The following is a 21,913-nucleotide window of genomic DNA, read 5'->3' as shown; positions in this document are numbered from 1 at the left end:
AAACAACATGATGTTCTCCAACGGAAAGTTCCCAGATGGATATGCCGAGCAAATGCGAAGCAATCCATCTGGCGGAGTCAGGTTAATTCTTCCCAGTCTTTGTAAACAATATTTCATTTTTACGTCACTGCAAATCTTAATATGGATAGATATCGACATTGTCTCTGAATATTTTGTCACTGTCCTGTGAAAACCACGTATCTCCAAGATGTCCACTTTTTATAAGCCAAGAAAGCTTTGTTTTCAGTTTTGTGTTGATGCATTTTGCAGATAATCTAACATGTTTTTAAATGGTTTACTTAGCTTAAGAAGTAGACTAATGTTTTCAACCCAATGGCGCTGCACTGTTAATCTTCACTCATTGTTCAGTTGTGATTTTATATTCCATTGTCCCTTCTGTATATCATTTACATTTGCTGCTGAATAGCACGAGTTCCCCACAGGGATATATCTACATTTCTGTCTTCGCTTGGTAACATTTTCAGTTTTTACCTGCTGATTTGATCAAAAGTACGATTATACGCACACACATGTATTGTACTTTGCCTTGGCAATATCGTAGTGGTCTTAGAATGATTATAAAAGTGCAAAATTCCTGGAAAATAAACAAAACAGAGGAAAAAAGGGCAAAGAAAACTGGAATGACAAGGAACAAAGGTGTCTTAATAATCTCTTTTGATGCCTTACGAACATCATACCGGTCAGCTACTCATATCCCAGAGTTTCTCTTTCAGGCTATTTCCCTCCTTATACTAAATGTTGGATTCAGCTCAGTGGTCATGAGTGAGGCAGAGAGAAATGAGGCTGTCATGTCAGTCGAGTTAGCAACATGATTAAGCTGGATGTCAACCGTTTCTAACTCTGATGCATTCATGTCTGCTGTATTTAATTCATGAGTCTGGTGTAAAGGCTTGGAAGTGGTAAGAGGAGGCAGAGAGGAGAGGGAAAGAAGAAGGTTCACATGTTGTAATTTGCGGGTTTATCCCACATTCTCACTGATTCTGCCTGTGGCCAAAACCCCCTAATCTTTTTTTTCCTTTTTCTCATCATATTCAGCTTTTACAACTCATATTTTATGCATTCAGCTCCTATGAATAGCAACCACTACAATGCTCCGACTTCTCTTTTCTGCAACACATCTTCCCTCTTACATTTTCATTTCCTTATTTTTCTATTTACCTATAATGCCCTTTGCTATCTTTGTTCCCTTTGCTTTTTTTCTTCCTCTCTTTACTTGCTTCATTCTCCCTAGGTGAAGGAAGGCAGGGGAATGATGAATGGTGAATGCTTGGCCTCCCTCCAGCTCACATTTTCAATAACCAAGGGGCATTTTAATGGTCCTTCTGCAAGCGAGCATGCAAATATAGGTGCATGTATGTCTACGTGGAAATGTTTCTACATTTATATAAGTGTGTCCAAATGTTTGTCGGTCCGAGTGTGTATTTGTGCTGTCTGCCCACTTGTTGTATGGCTGACCAGCTAAATAAATACATCAGAAGCTGGGTTCAAAAGAACACATTTGTCTTCCCCCCCGAGAATGTAAATTATTTTAAATGAAAGCTGGGGAGAGAGATGAATAACAGTAGCGGGTGATGTGGCTGGAGAGGAGAGAGATGGAGAAGGATGGGAGGGAGGGGGAAGGACCAGATGGGCAGGGGTGTTATCGAGCCAGGGAGAGCTGGTATAAAGTAAAGGGGTAGAAAAAGAAAAAAAAAAAATGTGATAAAAGAGAGAAGGGGCATGAAAGAGGAGTCAGAAGCTCGAGAGTGAAAGTGGGGGTGGTAATTGATACAGTAGCGGCTTTGAGAGGCTTTTGTAAAAAGGCACAAATTAGTTGGAGGAAAGCAAGGCAAGGAATGTTTAAAAAAATAAAAGTAAAAAAGAAGAAAATATGAGACGACGTCTGTCTGAGACAAAAAGAGTTGGGGAGGGTTGATGACATGACAAGAAGTGACAAACGACAGAGGGGAAGATGAGTGCAACAGAGGGAGCGACATCAGAAACATATGATTGGGCAGTGGAGCCAAATTTTGAGCACACACGAATGCACACAAACCCGTATCTCTCTCTCTCTCTCCCCCACACACACATACATCAGATGGATCTCCAACCTTCTCCAGCAGATTTCAGCCTGTTAACCTGACTAACCCTGCCTCACCCTGCCACATGGTCCCGATAGGGGGCAGGGTGAGAGGGGTGGAGAGACAGAAACAGCAAGGTAGAACAAATATTTAAAAGAAAGGGGGGAAATGATGACAGAAAGGAGGGAGAGAAAGAAAGCGGAATAAGAGAAAATAAGGGACATAGAGGACGGGAGAAAGAAAGCAAAACTAAGAGGTTTTAGAGGAAGTCATGAAGCACCGATGAGATCAGTGGGATAGAAATGAAGTGCAAACTTCTTTGGCAGCGTAGGGAGTGTATAGGGGGTAAATGGGTGAGGGAAATAAAGAAGTGAGAGGGGGAAAAGGGGAGGAGAAGGAAGGCGTGTAGTAAATTACAGAGGGAAGGAGAGCAATAGGAAGGAATAGCAGGGTGGCAAATGTGCCTGGAGCCGGATTTTGAAGCAGCAAACAACAGAGATAATAAGAGAATCTGCTGAAGGCACATGCTACACTCAGTAATTATATAGAAAGAGCAGCCTTAATTAGAACAGGATGGAGCTCATGAGTGTGGCAGAAACACACACAAATACACCAGCACATGAAGCATTTGCGAGGGAAATTATTACATAATCTATTTTCCACTCGGTCTGTTCCTGACGGTAGCATTTCATAATGAGATTGGAGAACACGTGTGTGCTCACCACCGCAGGTACATGTAGTGCAAATGTGTGAATGCGTGCAGGGTCAAGATCTAGAACAATGCTGTGTGCACATGCTGACAGAAACTTAAGCAAAGGATGGTTCTACACATCAGTATATAATCACTTCTAACCGCTCGGTTTACTTAATTCTTTGGTAACACTTTATAATAACGGTTCATAAATTATCATGAATTCATGCATAAAAAAGCATGAATTCATTCTTGTAGTACTTTATGAACTATCAGTGGTGAACAAGGATGAACTGTATCTCATGCATGACTTAATGCAGGAACAATACGTTAATTAATGCATCAATTAAGGTCAAATTAAAATTAAATGTATTAAGAATTATACGTATTATTCCTGCATGAGATACTATTAATCCTTTATTATTAATAGTTCATGAAGTACTATATGAATGAATTCATGCTTTTTCATGCATGAAGTCATGCATGAATTCATGTACCATTATTATAAAGTGTTACCAATTCTCCCCCCCCCCCCTGCTTCTACACCTTTCACACAAGAGGAAGCTGACTAGGCATATATGCCAAGTGTCAATAACATCCTCCTTCACATCTATACATTATTATTATACATTTTACATAATAAGCTGGTCAAGTGCTACCACAGTCTTCTGAGCGACCGGGGATTAAGCGTTTCTCATACATTATAGACCCCGGGATTTTTTCCAGTCATTCATTCTTTCTATAGTTTATTTGTGGTAACTCAATTTTAAGAGATAAAGGAAGGAAAACTGAGAATATAATTGTATTTTATTGTGTCAGCTTTTCTACAATTAGACATTCATTTTCATTTTATGCTCAAAGCAGGATCTCTGATGTTTTAATTTTGTGGATGCTGATATTTCCCTCGGATAATTCAAAAGCATGCGGTTTCCTGAGCGAGTTTTTTTTAATCCAGTGTGTCTACCAATTTGTGCTTCAGAGTGCTTTGTTTGTTAGTTTTTTTTCGAAGAAATTAAAAACATGGCTAGGCATGTGGGAAAGCATCCCAGCATGCATCACATTGGACTGCGGGGCATTAGTCTCACTTTACATGTGTTCCTGTGCTCAACAAAGTTGTCCAGAGTAAAACGTGGATCAAAATGCAGGGGTTGTGGGTGACGTCAGTTGCTGCTAATAAAATTGAAATCTCTGCTTCGCTGAATTATTCCTGCCTGTGAATCTTAGATCACCACAATATATAGAAGCAGTGGAAAAACACATTTGAAAAAAACTTAAACGTGTGCCTGGGAAATACAAACTTATTTGCTTTATGCCTACATCAGCATTAAAATAGCAGAATAGGTTAGAGAAGGTCAGTATGACAACAGATGCTATAATGTGAAGTAATCCAGTGTTGCCTGGGTCTGGCGTGACTTTTACATTGCGTGTGGGAATAATCCTTTTCTCGACTGCACAACACTATCTGCTTACAACATTATCAGTAGCTACTCACTGGCTATTCAATATTATTGACCTGCACGGAGACGCTTAGTGCATTTGCTCTGACTCAGATACACAAATAGACCCAGGAGTAAATAAGACATAGTTACAGAACCCGTTTACAAACACGCACAGAAATTAGTTGAACATTATGGTTATGTTATGATTACCAGCTTTGCTATCATTAAATTATGTTTTACAGCAGTCAGCCATGCATGTCCTCCAGAAACACGTATATAAGTGTGACTGTGACACACACACACAAACTCCCTTACACACACTGCTGTTATCGCACTATCCATTTCTATCACGCACACAAAGAGTCTCAATGTCTTTCTCCCACACACAGAATGAAATCAACCCAAGTGTGTGTGTGTGTGTGTGTGTGTGTGTGCGCGCGCGCGCGTGTGCTGTTTGGGGTGTACCACAGCATGCTCCTGAGTGTGTGTGTCCTCACTATATGTGTGTATGAGCAATCCCAGTGCAATTCCTCAGTTTAGTGGAGCATTACTGCTGATCAATAGCTCTGGTGCAGTGGGAGATGTCAGGGTTGGGGCTGCATATTCATACCACTACTGCTGAACTGAGAAATGAGACACTACAGTGTGTGTGTGTGTGTGTGTGTGTAGGTATAGGATCTCTCTCTTTTTCTCTTTCTTTCCAGGCATCCGGTCTTCATTAGTGCTGTCACTGAACTTCACCATCTTAGTCTGCTCGCTGCTTTGGCAACAAGCCTGGCCTGTCCTATTGTCCCTTTACTTCTGCTTTTCTTTCAAACTGTTTCTATTCTCCTGTCACTGTTAGAAATCACATATTTTCCACTCCTCATGTCTTCGTCTGTCCAGTGTTTCCTGACTTCGCTCCTGACCTTCCGCTGCTCTCTGCGAATGTTGCTTTGTCTGTTCGTTTAATTTCATTGTCCTCAGCTTAACTTTTATTGTAGACCAAGCATTGTTGATAATTACAAGAAGCAGGTCAAGCAACAGACCAACTGCCAATACATACTTATATCCAACTGTCAAACACCTTACCGTAGGACTACAAATTCTGCAACACAGCCAACGTTCTGCATGACTTATGATCAGCATAGTTGATTCTACCAAATTCTCTACTAATACTTTGTACTTTCTGCATTTTTTTTTTTTTTTAAGCTGATTGTGTTCCTCAGACAACATGCAAAACTACATAAAACAGCATAAAGCAGCATGTTGTAACAGTCCTCATTATCTTTGCCCAATGTTAAAAAGACACAGGCAGTGTGAACACAACTTTTTGTCTTTGCCTTGTTCTTTATAAGTTTGCTTAGGTCTGTGTTTTTTCCCCAAACCCACCTGCCTGTTTTTTTGCTTTGTTCTTTTTCTAAAAACAGTCATGCAATTTCACAATGTCTACTCGAACTTCTTCAGCCAGATGCACAACATGTTGTACAAAGCCAAAGCTATGCATTCTTTTTATATGCATTTAATTAGATTTGTTTTATTTAATGTTGTGTGTACGTGTGGTAGGGCTGTGCAATTAATACATTTTTAATTGTGATTACTATTTCTGCTCCTAACGAACCCAAAAAAAAAAAAAATCGAGAAAAACGATTATTTTGCAAGTCAACTCTTATTTTGTCCTCATCATTTGTTTTCTGAATGGAGAGAAAAAAGCTCAAACGGGAAAAGTATTAGAGGGAAATTTCACAGTTCAAGGTGTTTTCACTGTTGATTTGTTTAACTTTTTCACTGTTGTTTTTTTAATTCAATAATTACAACGTCTTTCCAAAAGCCAATGAGTAATCGTGTAAATAATCGGGATTTTAATATTGACCAAAATAATCTTGATTATGATTCTTTCCATAATCAAGCAGCCCTAACGTGTGGTGCTGTTTGACAAATCTCACTCTTTGTGAAACTGGGCGCACGGGAATGAGCCTCATTTCCACTCCCAGAGGATACATAAATGGATACAGATACGCCACTAATCACCCATTTTCATATCAGTACTTCTGTCTGCTTCACTACTCACACAAAAGGTGCAATTTTATGTATTTGTGCCATATCGTTTGATATTCTCTAACAAAGCCAGGGCAGTTGTCGATCCACGCGGCTATCATTATTTCATCACATGTATCTATAAAACATCATCAGTAGTGATATCTCAATCATCATCAAATGTCAGAAAGGCTTCACAATACAGGATCAAATAAAAAAGAAGTTAAATCACATATTGGCAGATGGAAATAAAAGAATGCCTCTATACTTAATGTAAATAAAAAGAATGATAAATCACACTAAATCTAATTGATTAGTGTGATCAATTTTACACCTCATTCTCACTGCAGGTTATTCTTTTATAAATGCTGATGTGTGTATGGGTAATGGAGTATGCATGTTTGTGCGTATGCATCCTTTCATCTGGCCCCTTATTGCTAATGCTCTACAACTGCTATTAACTTTCTACCAACCCCCTTTTCTCCCTTCTCACCTCTGTCTTCCTCCTGAACACTGATTGGTACTTTAAACATTTGCCTCTATTTCACTCTGTGTCTTACCCTGCTTGTCTTTCATTTTCTGTCTTCTCGCTTATAATACATTTTTGCCGGGAAAACTCGAAAGCATCAATAGTTAAAAAAAAAAATTCTGTTACTTCCTTTCTGTCTGTATTTATGTTGTTTAGTCGTCTTTAAGATTTACTGGCACAATTAGCTCAAGATAAAAAAAAACTATCAAGGTCCCAACTCATCACACCCATAGAAAGACACTAGTTGCGAGAAGTTAACAAAACAGAAGGAGGTAATTTCCAATAATAGCAATAAATTGCAACCATCGACCAACAGCAACTCAAGAGTTCAGCAGTTCTGCTAAATTACCCCTCCATTACGATGCACACAGCCTGCTGTCCAGTGACTACAACACCCACATCTCATTGCACAACAATGCAAGATGGGGTGTGAAAGCTAACAGCAACAGTCAGGCGATCAAACTGCTGCTGCTGTATGAGCAATGGGTTGTGGAAAAAAAAAAAAGATTCCAATACTGTCCCTGTGTTTACGTCAGAGTGCAACACCCCACACCACCCACCGACAATGCTTCATGTAAGTACGTGTGTGTGCGTGCGTGCGTGCCATTCATATTAGTTACTTAGTTCACACTCACTCTCTCTCTCTCACACACACACACACACACACACACACACACACACACACACACACACACACACACACACACACACACACACCAAGGCGTTCAGACTGTATCATGTGTTATGTCGACATGTGTGCTGACACTCTTTGGACGTACGCATTAACCAAGGTAACATCACAGACAAATCGAGGCCCTGAGCAGTGATGTCATGTCAGTGTTAAACAAAAGCAGACATGGATTGAAATAGAGTGTGGAAGGCTTTTCTGTACTTCCATTGTCCGTCTTTGAAAAACAATGTCCACTCTGTATCCCTCTCCTTGTCTCAACACTTGTTAACAGTGCTTTCTTCTTGATTTCTCCTCTCGTTCCTTGCCCACATGCAATTATTTCTACTATTGTCCTTCACTCTTACAGTATCTGTCGTATCTTCACAGCTCTCTTTTCACATGGATCAACCTTTCCCCTCTCTCGTCCTCCTCCTGTTTTTCTAATCTCTCCAACACACAGCCATCCTCCGCTCTCCCTCCTTTCCTCACCTGTCTCCCTCTCTTCTATTTCACAGTCTTAATCTTATTAATTCATTCTTGTCTATTATTTGAAAAGATAGAAATATGGCTGTGTGGCGTGAGCTTACCAGAGAGTGAGCTTACCAGACCCCTCATTTCTACAACATGCTTAAACCAAGTTCAATTGTAATGGACACAGGTAGATACATCTTATTGTCCTGGCAGATTTTTGTAAATGTTTCAAGAAAAATGCAACTTTAAGGGCTCAAAAAAAAGTTAATTTAAAAGCTGAATATTTCTGCAGTGTTCTTTCTTTGTTTCTTTCTCATATCAGAGAAATTGTTCACAGTTATTCTGGCAAAGAACTGGAAGACATCAACAGTACTTTAAGTAGTCAAATCAAATTCCCTCCCTTAGCCTACCTTCACTTCTGCTTTGCAAACATTTCTTTGCCTTGTTCTTTCATTTGCTTGTTTGTTTAGTTCTCTTTCCTCACAAAATCCCTTTCCTGTTCCTTCTGTTCCCTCTTTGTTTTCTGGCCCCTTTCATCTACCCATGCATCCCACTGTCTATTTATTTGTTTCCTACCTTCACAGCTGCTGTGTCCCTCCTCGTAGCCGGCGCTGCAGCTGCACTTCCCAATGGGCACCAGCCATTCCCCCTCGGCGCTGCAATGCATCCTGGGAGGGCTGTCAGCGTCAACCTCAGAGTTGTTGACGCAGGTGCCGCGCACCTCTACCAGCGTGGCGAAGGCCGCCTCAGCCACCGTGTCAGGGAACACTGCCAGGTTCTGCACAGTTGCAAGGCAGCGTTTGTAGTACACTCGCACGGCCACTAGGGCCACGCAGGCGCCGACGTCCTGGAAAGCCAGGTGGAAGCCCTTGCGATTGAGGTGGCCGATCTCACGCACCTCCGTGTTCAGTTTCATCTTTCTCTCACCCAGGTCACCCTGCGTGAAGCTCTCGTCGGCAGCGATGGTGTCAATCTTGGAGTAGCGATCCTCTCGAGTCACACCCCCGAGGTCCCTGTCCGACTCGACGTAGAGGAGGTTGAAGGTCTCCTTGCACGTGCCCGCCACACCGGGGATGCTGTTGCAGTCGCGCAGCGTGAACTGGAGCTCCACGAAAATGCGCTGGCCACCTCGGCGTGCCACCCAGCCTGTCTGCAGCCAATTGTTCTGCTGCGTGGGCTCCATCACGTTGCACACCTGGTACGTCCGGATAGGCTTGTACTTCTCATCTACACCACTTATCTCCTCCCACTGGAGAGATGGAGGCAGGTGGGGAGGGGAAAAGGGAGGAGAGAGGGACAACAAAGAGGAGTGGAGGTGGAGGTATAGTGAAGAGGATGAGAAGAAAGAAGGAGCGGAAAGGAGAACAACAGGAATGGAGGATGGCAAAAGTACAGTTAAAACAACAGAAGAAAAAACAGGAGTGAAGTGATAATATGAGGGAGTGAAAAGAAAAAAGTAAAGTGAGGTGGGCGGGAGACAACACAGATAATGAAAAGGAAAGTCAAAAGTCAGAGAAAGAATACGGCCAGTACAGGTTAACAGTCTAACGACATAATCTGATTAATGGGTGTGGGTGTCGAAAACAACATTCACACTCAGATTCTTTAAGAACATCACAGAGAAAATGAGAAACTGCACTACCTTAGTCATTACATCAGCCTTGAGTGGTTGTGAGATTTATTGTAATTATTATTAAATGTTTACATCAAAAACATGGCTTTGGTGTGTGCCACTGGTCATAAAGGTGTGTTCGGCCATGTGCAGAGAACAACAATCCTGTCAGAATTTTAACAGTACATGGCTGTATGAAGATTATAGTCATATAATGTAGAGGGACTTGCTTTTGTATAAAATTAAACATAAGGTTTAGCTCGCCAAACTCCCTCATCACTCAAAAAACTTTCATACAGTCACTTAGTGTGTCCTATAATGAAAGAGTTGAAAATTGTGAGAAAAACCCTTTTATCTGATACGTTATTGGTCCATTGGATGATGATAACTACTCCATGTCACCATTTGAATTACTGAGATTGAGTCGGACTTGACAAGAATTAAAAGTACAATGAGCACAAAATGTGGATCTCTCACTCTGCCGCACATACACATGCATACAAACACACACAAAGCAAACTAGACAGTAAAAATAGATGTGATAGTAATGTGATAAACTGCATTACTGCCAAGGTGATTAAATCGAAGTGGATGCAGTGTGTTATCTCTGTGTGCTATTGGGGACGGTAGTTGAGTCAAACAAGTACATTAATAGATTAGATTTAGCTTTGCATGTGATCCAACAGCCACCTCAAGCTGCCAGTGACTCAACACAATCAACACTAAACAGTATGTGTACACTGCTGTTTATATAATAGACACTTTGGGTGTGTTGCACATGAAAAAAGGCCAATGTCCAGGTGGGAAGTGGCCGACAAACTGCTTTGGCAGTGGCAGATTCTTTAAAAAGGGCTCCGGCCTTTGTCTTGCATAACTTAGTGCTAAGGTTTTTACAAGCCAAATCAATTGATACGGAGGGGGGGCATTCATCTGCGGCAGCATATCTGTGTCTAGGTTTGGGCACTGCGGTATCCAAACCTGCATAAGCACCATTGATTAATGATAATGATGCGCTCTGGACTGGGAGAGAAGAGAACGCGTGAGAAAGGAAGGGAATGATGAGTAGAAGAAGGAAAAGTAGAAACAGCATGAACAGGAGGATGAAAAGGAGTGGTCTGGGCCAGATGTTAAGCAAGCAGCTGTGTTGTGGAGCCGAGCAAGTGAACAAGCACATGTACAAACAAATAAACAAACATACAGACGATAATGAAAATGCAAGTAAGCATACTTACTCCATTGGGGGGATAGGATGTCCATCCCAGCTCTGCCTGAGTCTCTTTAGAATTCAGCAGCACCACTGCAGAAAATAAAGAGGAAAAAACAAACAGAGAAGCACATAGGTCAATTTAGAAAGGATTATGGCGCCTGTTTGTATTTATTTTATCTTGTCAGTGTAAATAAGTTTGTCAATAGTGTGCCATAAGTGCATGTCAACAAAGCACGTTAAAGACTAACTGTAATAAAGAAAGAGTGGTCTTCAATTTACAAGTCTAACAATGCAAGTGCAACATGACGTGTTACTTTTGGAATAATGAAAGGAAGCCATTAACACCGAGGCACGCCTGTCAAAATCTGGTGAAGGTGAATGTATCCTTTGATAAGTGCATTAATGCCATCTGCTGAGGACTTAAGCTGGACAAAAAGCTTTCCATCATCCGCTGGCTTCAGCAGTAAAAAAATACCAGAGGCCGCAAACAAAACACCACAGAGCTTTCAAAACAAGCCGAGAGACAAAGAGTTCCCTCAGTCAGCTTTCAATGGTGGGTCTGTGGTCTACAGTACCCGTTTTCCTTTCAGCACCATGGACAGGGAGCAAGGGCAAGCTTTGAGTATGTTTTTAGCACCACGGACAGCTACACAAAAACAATACAGTGGCATGAAGCTCTGAAAAAGCGCTGTGCAATGCTACTTTAGTTGCTTAAATAAAAGACACACAGCAAGGAGAAGAGTCCTAAAAGGACATCAGGAGTTGAGTTGACCTAAATATTTTTCATGTGCAAGTATTTATTGTTTCTATTAGAAGTGATCTTATTAGAAGTGATCTTACCACAATATCAGTGGTAGAACACAACTACATTTACTCTATTACTGACTTTAAGTACAAATGTGAGGTACTTCACTTGAGTATTTTGAGTTACTTATACTTCACTATGTTTTCAGAAAACAGACATCTTTACTTTTGATGATTAAAGTAAATATTGTTTATCGTTTCATCTATACTTACTATACTCACATTGTATACAATGTAATCCAAGGCTGCAACACGTTTGTTTCATGATTAATTCATTTAATTTAGTTGATTGTTCATTTAGTAGTTTAGTCTACACAGGCAGAACATTTTTTTTTCCAAATTCCCATCACAATTTCCCAGAGCCAAAATCTCTTGTTTTGTCCAACTAACAGCCAAAAACCCCAAAACATTATTGTAATAGAAGCAGAGCAGAAACAATTAATTGGATGGTCAACCAAACTGTTAATCTGCAACTATTCACGTCATTCGTTTTTTGTCATCTTTAGGCCAAAACACCAAATATTCTATCTACATTCTAAGTATGACTGTAAACTGAATATATTTAGGTTTTAAAATGGTGGTCAGATAAGAAAATTTTTAATGACAATTTTTCATAATTTTCCATTTCATAGAGAAAGAATATGAAGTGATTATTCAAGAGAATATTCATCAGATTAATCACTTATAAAACTAGTCTTCAGCTGCAGTTATGTTGTACTTACTTCACTAATTCACTTAAGTACAAGATCTGAATATGTCCACCACTGAAAAAATATCCGTAGTTACAGTATGAGGCATTGCCAAGTACTTCAGCATCCTGTTCAAACCAAAGTTGGCATAGCAACCAAGGAGCCACAGTTCACTAGTCAAAGTCATGTCTTTGAGCAGTCGGGAGTGAGATTGGCCATTTCAAACTCAGTAGTATGCGGCATGGGTAAAAGCCATCATCAGAACATTTATCTTAATCTATAATGTAATATCAACATCTGTAGCGACATATGGTGAGCTGCATTACCGCCTCATTTTTAAAGGATTTTGCTGATATTAAAGTTACCCATGCTTTAAGCTTGTCTGCTTAAAAAGACACTCTCCCGTACCACACACACACACATTTTTTTCAGCACTTTGAAAAACTCCCTGTGCAAAGACTGTTGTCTTTCATCCTTAAAAAAAGAAGCACTACATTCACTCTTGTTTTTCAGTGTGTTACTTTGCTTTAACTTTAGTTTTCTACATCAACTTTTGATCATTTTAGGAGCCTTGTAAGGGCTCTCAAAAATAACCTGTGTGACACAGTCTAGAGTGGGCAGTAGACTGCTTGACAAGTAGCCATTTCTTCTCATCTTAAGCATTGCTTGCATTCTTAAAAAAGACTTTGATCCGATACACATTTCTACATGAAAAATATTTGGCCATATCGACATTACAGTAAAAACCAGGCACATGGACCTGCTGGTGAGCAAAGAGTAGAAACCTTCGCAGTCTGACTCAAGCTGTGGGCTGAGATGTGGCAGCTAAGACCTGTAATGTTGCTGACTCATGCTCTGACAAGGAGGCTATGGACTTTGACACGAGATGTGCTCATGTACCAAAAGGGAAGTACGATCTTTGATGTTTTCCAGTTGCAAGGAGAAGCAAGTGTCGAAAAAAACCTGTCAATACATTGGCTGAACTTTTCAAACAAACCTGCATATTACTTGCAGAAAAAACAAACTGAGAATACTTTCTCAGATGTGTTATTCTTTTATTTTTGTTTCATCCTAACGCCATGACTCCATCCTCTCAGAGGAAGAATTATTAATACAAGGTTACATAAATGCAATTTGAGATAATAAAAAAAAGGAGACTTGCTCTTTAGTGTCACCCTTAAGAGTCCAATGAGAGTGAATAGATTTGGAGGGGGTGGGTTGTGGGCTAGCATGCAGGAAAGTCTTACTGGACCATGATAGATCCTTTACTAAACACTTAACTTTATTTTTTTTGGGCTAACACTGCCGGGTGCCCAAAGCATGGTTCTGTGGTTAGCTGATAACACAGAGGCATTTGGAGAAGATTAGAGTGGTAGAGGCCAACGGTGGTGGAGAAACACTGAGAAAGGCTGAGGTGGGAGCCGAAGAGAGATGATGAGAGAAAATAATCAGCGGAAGAGGGTGAAGAGAAGCAAGAAAGAGAGCCAACTTGAAAGAGAGAAAGACGAAAAAGTCAAGTCGGCAAGAGAGACAGAAAAAAGAAAAGGAAAGAGGCACATGAAGTACAAATAAATGAACACTCCGGGCAATACACAGAGGGATCAGTGTGCCTTAGTGAGCAGTCAGTCAGAGAGTTACTCAGAGGACAAAGTTGGCACTATGATCACACACTGAACACATAAGTCCTGTAATCACAGCCTAGTTAGACAGGCTAATGGGCCTTTGGGCAAGGAGGGAGAGAGAAATACAGAGAGACAGATAAGAGAAAGAGAGACGGAGAGAGAGACAAAAAAAGTTAAGAAAAGAAAACCAAAGCAGGCGAAGGAAGGGTCAAAATAAGAGAGAGAAAAAATTTGAGTAAGAAACGTGACAAAGAAACAAAAACTCTCTGCCCATGGCTCTGACTAAGAGCCGTGACAAATTAGCTACTAAAACACCAATTTCAAAGGTTGTTTCATAAATAATTGCCTATCATTATAGGGACAATGTGGATCTGTGAGCTAATTTGTTTTTTTTTGTCTGTTTGGCCTCAGCTCCTATATACAGTAGGACACACAAGACAAGGCTGACTTTTATCACTAATAGATAAAACACAGTCCCAGCCAGCTGACAGATTACATATAAAGAGGAAAGCAGCAGCCTAGCCTAATTTAACTTTACATGGGGAGCTTATGTAAAGAGAGCCTTTCTTACTTCAGGTAAGAAGAGCAAAACACGGCCATCTAGTTGCTTGTGTTTTGATGTAAAAATGAGAAGACATTGGAGAAGAGTATCAAAAGAGCTTTTATCAGAAAGTCTGAAAGAGTAGACTATAAAATCATTCTGAAAAAGAATGAATTAATACGACAAGGCACAGAAATCACCCCAGTAATGGAGCAAAGGCTTTCTTGATGCCTGTCTTGAAATTCATAACTTTAGCAAACTTTCTCTGTGCGATGTATTAAATGACTTGTTCAGCCCTGACGATACACAAGGATGAGACAAGTTGACGGATACAAAGCACTGAGGGAAGACACAGCTGTAGGAGAGACGTATCCTACAGCACTCAGGTCAAGTATTTCAAGTATTCAAGGGGTTTTAAGGGCTACCAATGTTAAGGCTTCTCATTCTTTCTGTCAAAAGTAAATGTGTCTGCAACTCTTTAAATGAGAGTAAAGGCAAACTCCCAAGGCCAAATATTTGATCTGAATAGAGACAAGAAAAGAGCAGAGAGAACATGCTCTCCACAACTGATAAACAAAAGGTATGTATAAATAGCATACGACATTCTGTCAAAAGACAAAACAATCTGTCTCAGCTGAAACACAGCTGATGAATATACAATGTGGAACATACGTATATTCTTACAAATGCAGACAATTTAAATCCCTCCCAGTGAGAGAGCCTCATTTCATAATTTGCATAGCTTCATGGCAGGATTAGCTCGGCATTTGCTGTCCTCACAGCAACCTGCGGGCAACTCATCAGCCAGCCTACACCAAGGTAGACCACGGGGCTCAGGAAGCTCAACCTTTCCAAAGAGAGAGCACCCAGACAGGGATAAACACAAGCCAGTGATGCTCCACTGGGACAACTATTGTCCAGCCATTATCCTTCTTATACAACAGGAGAGTGGAGGAGAAACTGAGACGTCAAAAGGCCTGAAGAAAACACTATTATCACAGCTTTAATAAGAAAATGTGTAATAGAGGCTTGTATCTTGAGACTTGCTTTCACAGACTAGAGACTTGATTTTGACTTGACCCTATGACTTGAGATTTGACTTGGACACATCAGCATGACTTCAGACTTCGCCTGGATTTGCCCTCAAGAACTTGAACCTTGACTTAAGACTTCTTGACAGATTTAAGATTTGACTTGGATATGTCTTGATAGACTTTGACTCAAATTAATAAAGGGAGACTTGCTTTGACGGACTTGAGACCTGATTAGGACTTGTCTAAATGAATTGAGACCTGAGACTGGCATTGGCAGACTTAAGACTTAAGGTTGGACTTGTCTGTGTGACTTATGACTTGACTAGGACTTGTAAAAATGACTTAAGACTTGTTTTGACAGAATTGAGACTTAACTTCTTGACTCTTCTATGTGAATTGAGTCCTGACTAGGACTTGTCTTAATGCCTTGAGACTTGACTTGGTCTTGTCTGAATAAGCTGAGACCTGGCTTGAGACTTGTAACAGACTAGAGACTTGACTAGGACTGGTCTTAATGCCTTGAGACTTGACCTGGACTGTCCCAAAAGACCTCAAAAACCAGCTGTGATTTATAGAAATATATATCTGTATATCTAGTAGCTACAAAATAAGTCAATTGTCTTGAGAGACAGATGGTGGAGAGAAATGTAGGTAGGTATCCAAGAGCTAAACAAGACAGATTGAGAACCATTTTAAAACACTACTTAGCAAATGTAAAATGAAAAGTAGACAGGTATGTACCCTTGAGTATTAGCAGGTGATAGTTGATCCCAAAGGAGAGAGACTGGTTCTTCACTTTCCCACTGAACTGAAATATTGAAGCAGAAGCACCCTTGAGGCTGGTTGGGATTTACAGTCTTGCTCGAGGACACTGTAGCAGGGTGGGAACATGGGACTTGGAGGGCCTGAATCTCAGCACTTTATATGAAAAATGATCTTCCCGTTTGCTACACCACCCTGCTGCTCAAAGACGTGGGAGGGAAGATAATATATAGTTCAACAGAAGCAATACAGTAATGCTTCTGTAGGGCCGATAAAAAAGAATAAATGGATGGGGATATGAAGTGTCACATAAAAAACACAAACAGGCACATAAAAGACAAATGCTGTGTATAAGCGGACACACACACAAATCAGGAACAAAAACACACCCACACACTACCTTCTGAGACAAATGGTGTCAGCGAACACTTTGTCCCTGACACACACACACACACACACACACACACACACACAGCAGATCTAACAGCATAGCACATTAACTTCAAACAGGGCTCTCCTTTTAACAGAGTCATTAAACTTTCATACTGTGACATACTGTAACAAGACTGGACTGTCCGCTCTCTAAAGCTCACCATGCAATCACCTATAGTACATGATACATGACAATGGGGCGAACACCTAAATGCTATCATGGTACAGCGCATGTCTCTTATCTTTACAATGTGCTTGATTTTTTTTTTTTATTAATTGTGAGTCTATGAGAAAGTAGTAGTAGTAGTAGTAAGTTCCCACAGCTGAAGGGAATGTCATTAAATTGCTTGTTTTGTCCAACCAACAGTCAAAGACCCCAAATATATTACATTTACAATTCAAGTGATAAGCAACACATCTTGACATGTAAGTAATTGGAACCATGCATGCAGGACCGTTTTTTCAGCAAATGCAGTATTGTAATGTACATGTATGCATGTAATTTCTTCCGTGAGATTTTGGTTGATTTTAGACTATTTGAAGTGACGAAATGTGCCATTCTTTTCTGTGTCATTACTTTTGTATGCCCAATTATGTTTGCTCTGAAAATGTGTAATAAACCATAATAAAACTAATAATTCCATTAAAAAGGAATATAATGAAATATGATCCGACGTGCATGTAAGCTCTTGTTGAGCCAGCCAGCACAGTGGGCTGTAATACAGGGACTAATGCTGGGTTTTCAGTTTTGTGTGTAAGGAGGTCTATTCTGTGAGTTGATGATAAAGGTGCTAATCCTCTCACAGCTTTATATGGTATGGTAAAATCCTGAAATCCATGCTTGCTTGCAGTAGAAGCCAGTGTACAGATGGGAAAACAGGCATTTATGGTCATAATTCCTCTTCTTTTTTACTTACAAAATAAAGATTTTCTTTGGCTGGCTTTTTGGGCACACCAGAAAAAAGGCAGGCTGCAATAACAAGAAGTGCAGCGAAGCAGTCAAGGTTTCAACATCAGCAATGACAGTATAGAATGAATTTCTACAAAAAAAGACGCGAAGAAACTTTACCTATCAAGGCTAAATCTCCATGGAAGCAAACGCAACAGGTGCTGTTCAGAAATCACTCTCGTTGTTATTCTAGTACCTTGATGACAGCGACAACTTTTATGAATTCAACCCTCGAGTCAAGATACAGTACATAACATGGTACATAATGTCCACGTCGCTCTCATGTCCCTCTCTGTCCCCAGCACATCATTTGTCATTCTAATCACTTTCCCACCTTATTTTCCTCATCTCCTCTCCCTGTAATTCTAAGCTTTTCCTCCCCGTTTCCCCTTCTCTCTACCTCTCTTGCAGTGCCAGTCTTGAATCTGAATGACCACCTGTTATGGCAAATCGCTTCCAGGGGGAATAAAGCGAGTGTGTGTATGCATGTTTGTGTGCGCTCGAGGGAATGAAAGAAAAGAGTCATTGAGTGAGTCAGAGAGACTGCGAAAGCAAAGAGTGTGTTTGAGAAAAAAAAATAGTAGAGGAGGAAAAAGCTAAATTCCGGCAAAGAGTGAGGACTGACTGTAAAAAGAAAAAGAAAATGAGAACGACAGGTTGAGTCAGGCACCTAAGGAAGAAAAAGATGCTATTAAAGTTATACCTGCTGCTACTGAATAAATACACACCTGCGGGGCATTTGTATTGCAATAGGTTTCCAAGGAGTAAATATTCCTTCTTTTTTATTTCCCAGACGACACAGGAAAAAGGAATGAGAGTTATAGAAAAATTGGGAACTTAACGGAAGACAGAACGAAAGCGAAAGAGAGCAAAAGACAGCGAAAGAGAGAGAGATAGAGAGACCAGAGGCCAAAGGAACGTATTTTCATTTGTAGGGTCTCGTAAAAGGTTGTAATTGGTTGTCTGGATTGATAAAGTGGGAGCGCTGAGAGTGCTGTCAGGTCTTATTGTTACGACAGCGTGGCTGCAAGGTACAGGCCTGAGAACAGTGCTTTACTGGTAACTAGACTGGAAGTCGAACTTCTGCACAGAAGAGCAAGGCAACATACAGCAAAGACTAAAGAAAAGAAAGAGATGTGGTGATATATGAATGTCAGATTTGATTCTGAAACAATTGTACTTATCAAAGAATGTATCAGGTTAAATTTAGGACAGAAATCAAAAATACCCTATTCTCTTCTGTGTCTGTTGGCTCAGGTTCAGGAAAGCCACTTTAGCAAAGGGATGAGCCGTTTAAAGGGATGAGTGGACCATGCAAGTAGAACTTATTTAAAGGATGGACAGAGTGGTAAGAGAAGGGACAAACGCAGACCACTTCAGGAACAGTCACAGCACTAAAAGCAAAGTGCTGAAAATAAAACCAGGCAAACATGCTGGTGAAAGAGACTCTTGCAGCAGATATAAAAATAAAAAGAGAAGAGATGGACAAGAGTGAGAGGAAAAAAGATGACGAAAGAAATATTTAAATATAGACACATCCACCATACTGGAATGACTCAGCTCTCCGTTTTTGGGTCATGGCCTTGCTGCTAATAAAGTCTGCCGGGCTGGGTGCCACAATGAATACATCGGCGACAGTAATAGGCCAAATCATATGTATGAAAAATAGGAACTGACAGCTGATTCATATTGTTGCTTCTTTATAATTTAAAGCATTAAACATGACACAAATAATTTACTTCTAAAAAGAACAATTTGTGCGACATCAGTAGTTTTAATGGAGGCAGCAATATGGAGCTCCAAAGGGGCTTTATTCACTGATAGCTGGTTCCTGAACCATATCCTTCTTGCATGAAACAACTCGCCTGCAGCACTCAACTAAAACTTTTAAGAGACATCCTGGCAGTATATGTTCAGTTTCAAGGCTTTGTACAGGGAATACATCTGCCATCTCGTCCCGATGAATGCGTGATCGTCTCTCCCTTCTACAAGACTAGACTGTGAATAGCAATGATTTGTCAAAAAGTGCAACCTTGCTGCCTTAAAAGTAAATGAATATAGGCAGAGAGAATATCCACTGGCAGAGAAGGAAAGAGGGCTATGTTTACTTGGTTAGTGTAGAAAGATTTAGATTTATTCTGCTTCCAAACTTGTTTCAGATCCGACACACCAAGATACAGATATATCTAATATATCACCCCATCCCCATGTGACGAGCATGCATGTCTTGGTCGTGTTGCTGGGTGATCACTGATCACCTAGTCTATGTCCACAACGTTCCACTTCCGGGAATGCCTCGTTGCCTGACTAATTTTGGCTGGATATCCGTGACCTTGGGCTTTCTTTGTGTTGACATTTTAAACTCTGGTCGATTTCTGAGGACTATAGTTAACTGCTCCTCAGATCTCTGCAGGGTAAATCCAGACAGCTAGCTAGACTATCTGTCCAATATGAGTTTTTTTATATGTTGCACGACTAAAACAACTTTTGAATGTACACGTTTTCCACCAAAACAAGTTCCTTCCAGAGGCTATTTTGCAGAGGCGCGTTCTGCAGAGGGGCGATGCGAGATTAACAATCACCCAGCCTTGCTCAACTCAACCTCCTTGGGTGGCAATGTTATTTGTGCCTCTACACCCCCTCAATCTACTAGACTAGACTGTGAATAGCAAAGATTTGTCAACAAGTGCAACCTTGCTGCCTTAAAAGCAAAATCAAAAGCATCGTAGTGACAACAATGTTTTCATTCCACTATACGACAAGGCCAATAAGAGGGCTTTTGAAAAACAATAGACCTTGAGTTGCACTTGTTAAATAAAACAAAGGATGCTTCACAACTACGGTTTTGTCCCCAAATAACACCTATTTAAACACTTGAACCTTTAAAAGAAGTAACAATTTCCAATGTGTTTTTATTAAGTAACAAGCATGATTTTGATTTCCTCTGGCTCTTATGCAACCAGATATCCATATGTCATGGTGTGCACGCTCTATTTAACGACGTTAAGAAAATCTACAGTGAGTATGCATACATGTGGTGCTCAGTGAGCCAGCTTTCAAAAGGTGCTTGCATAATACAAGTGCTCAAAGAGTCCATGGCTACACATTTTGGGAGGAAAAGCGCATATGGGCTGCATCTTAAAGATCACAGATGAAAACTAGTTGAATTAACTCAAGTGGGGTATGTGTAAACACATAGATGGCTGCATTGCTAGAGCATGAATACACAGGTGTTAGATCACTTTGCACAACAAATAAAGAACGTTGCTTTATTACAGTCCGTACCAAATTAAAGATATCACGCATGTTTGTCCGTAAATCTCAAAAGGTTCTAAAAAGGCTAGACTGAAAATGTCACTGAAAGCAGATTTAATAGAGAGAAGCAAATCTTCCCTCTTGCAATGGAACTCTCTCTCTCACACACACACACACACACACACACACACACACACACACTAATCGCAGATCTAACAGCATAGCACGTTAACTTCAAACAGGGCTCTCCTTTTAACAGAGTCATTAAACTTTCATACTGTGACATACTGTAACGAGACTGGACTGTCCGCTTTCTAAAGCCCACCATGCAATCACCTACATGATGCATGACAATGGGGCGAACACCTAAATGCTATCATGTCTCTTATCTTTACAATGTGCTTGATTTTTTTTTTTTATTAATTGTGAGTCTATGAGAAAGTAGTAGTAGTAAGTTCCCACAGCTGAAGGGAATGTCATTAAATTGCTTGTTTTGTCCAACCAACAGTCAAAGACCCCAAATATATTACATTTACAATTCAAGCGATAAGCAACAAATCTTTTAAGTAATTGGAACCATGCATGCAGTACCGTTTTTTCAGCAAATGCAGCATTGTAATGTACATGTATGCATGTAATTTTTTTCGTGGATATTTTGGTTGATTTTAGACTATTTGAAGTGAAGAAATGTGCCATTCTTTGCTGTGGCATTACTTTGTTATGCCCAGTTATGTTTGCTCTGAAAATGTGTAATAAACCATAATAAAACTAATAATTCCATTAAAAGAAATATAATTAAATATGATCCGACATGCATGTAACTATATTCTCTTGTCACAGTGACAAGCTCCAACCTTAACCTTTTTAAGTGCATAAGACTGTTTCAAATGTCAAACAAAATGGCATGAGTGGCATTCTGCACACACAAACAACCTTATGGTGTTACTTCTACAGGTTTGTACAAGCTGAATTTGTGCATGCATAATATAAGTGAACCTCCATCAGCATACAGTATGTCATGCATGATTGGGCTTAAAACTTTGAATGCCAGCATTTATTAGATATATGTACATGACTGTACGCCTGTGTGTTTAAATTCCCATACACAC

At 40.2% G+C, this 21,913-nt stretch overlaps 1 protein-coding gene across 4 annotated transcripts in view; it reads right to left on the bottom strand.

The window, feature by feature from the left end:
- epha10 (EPH receptor A10) overlaps positions 1-21,913 on the bottom strand; it is a 150,174-nt gene that overhangs the window by 98,611 nt on the left and 29,650 nt on the right. For 3 of the 4 annotated variants that reach the window (XM_078268381.1, XM_078268382.1, XM_078268384.1), the window contains exon 1: positions 8,474-9,119. In XM_078268381.1, the coding sequence (XP_078124507.1) occupies positions 8,474-9,080 (607 nt within the window). In that variant the 5' untranslated portion in view covers positions 9,081-9,119. Of the gene's footprint in view, positions 1-8,473; positions 9,147-10,741; positions 10,807-21,913 lie in introns of those variants that run through there. The other variant, XM_078268380.1, reaches the window with a different exon arrangement.

This window comes from Sander vitreus, chromosome 14, assembly GCF_031162955.1.
Source record: "Sander vitreus isolate 19-12246 chromosome 14, sanVit1, whole genome shotgun sequence".
Classification (NCBI taxonomy): domain Eukaryota; kingdom Metazoa; phylum Chordata; class Actinopteri; order Perciformes; family Percidae; genus Sander; species Sander vitreus.
This window is presented reverse-complemented; position numbering and strand designations above follow the sequence as displayed.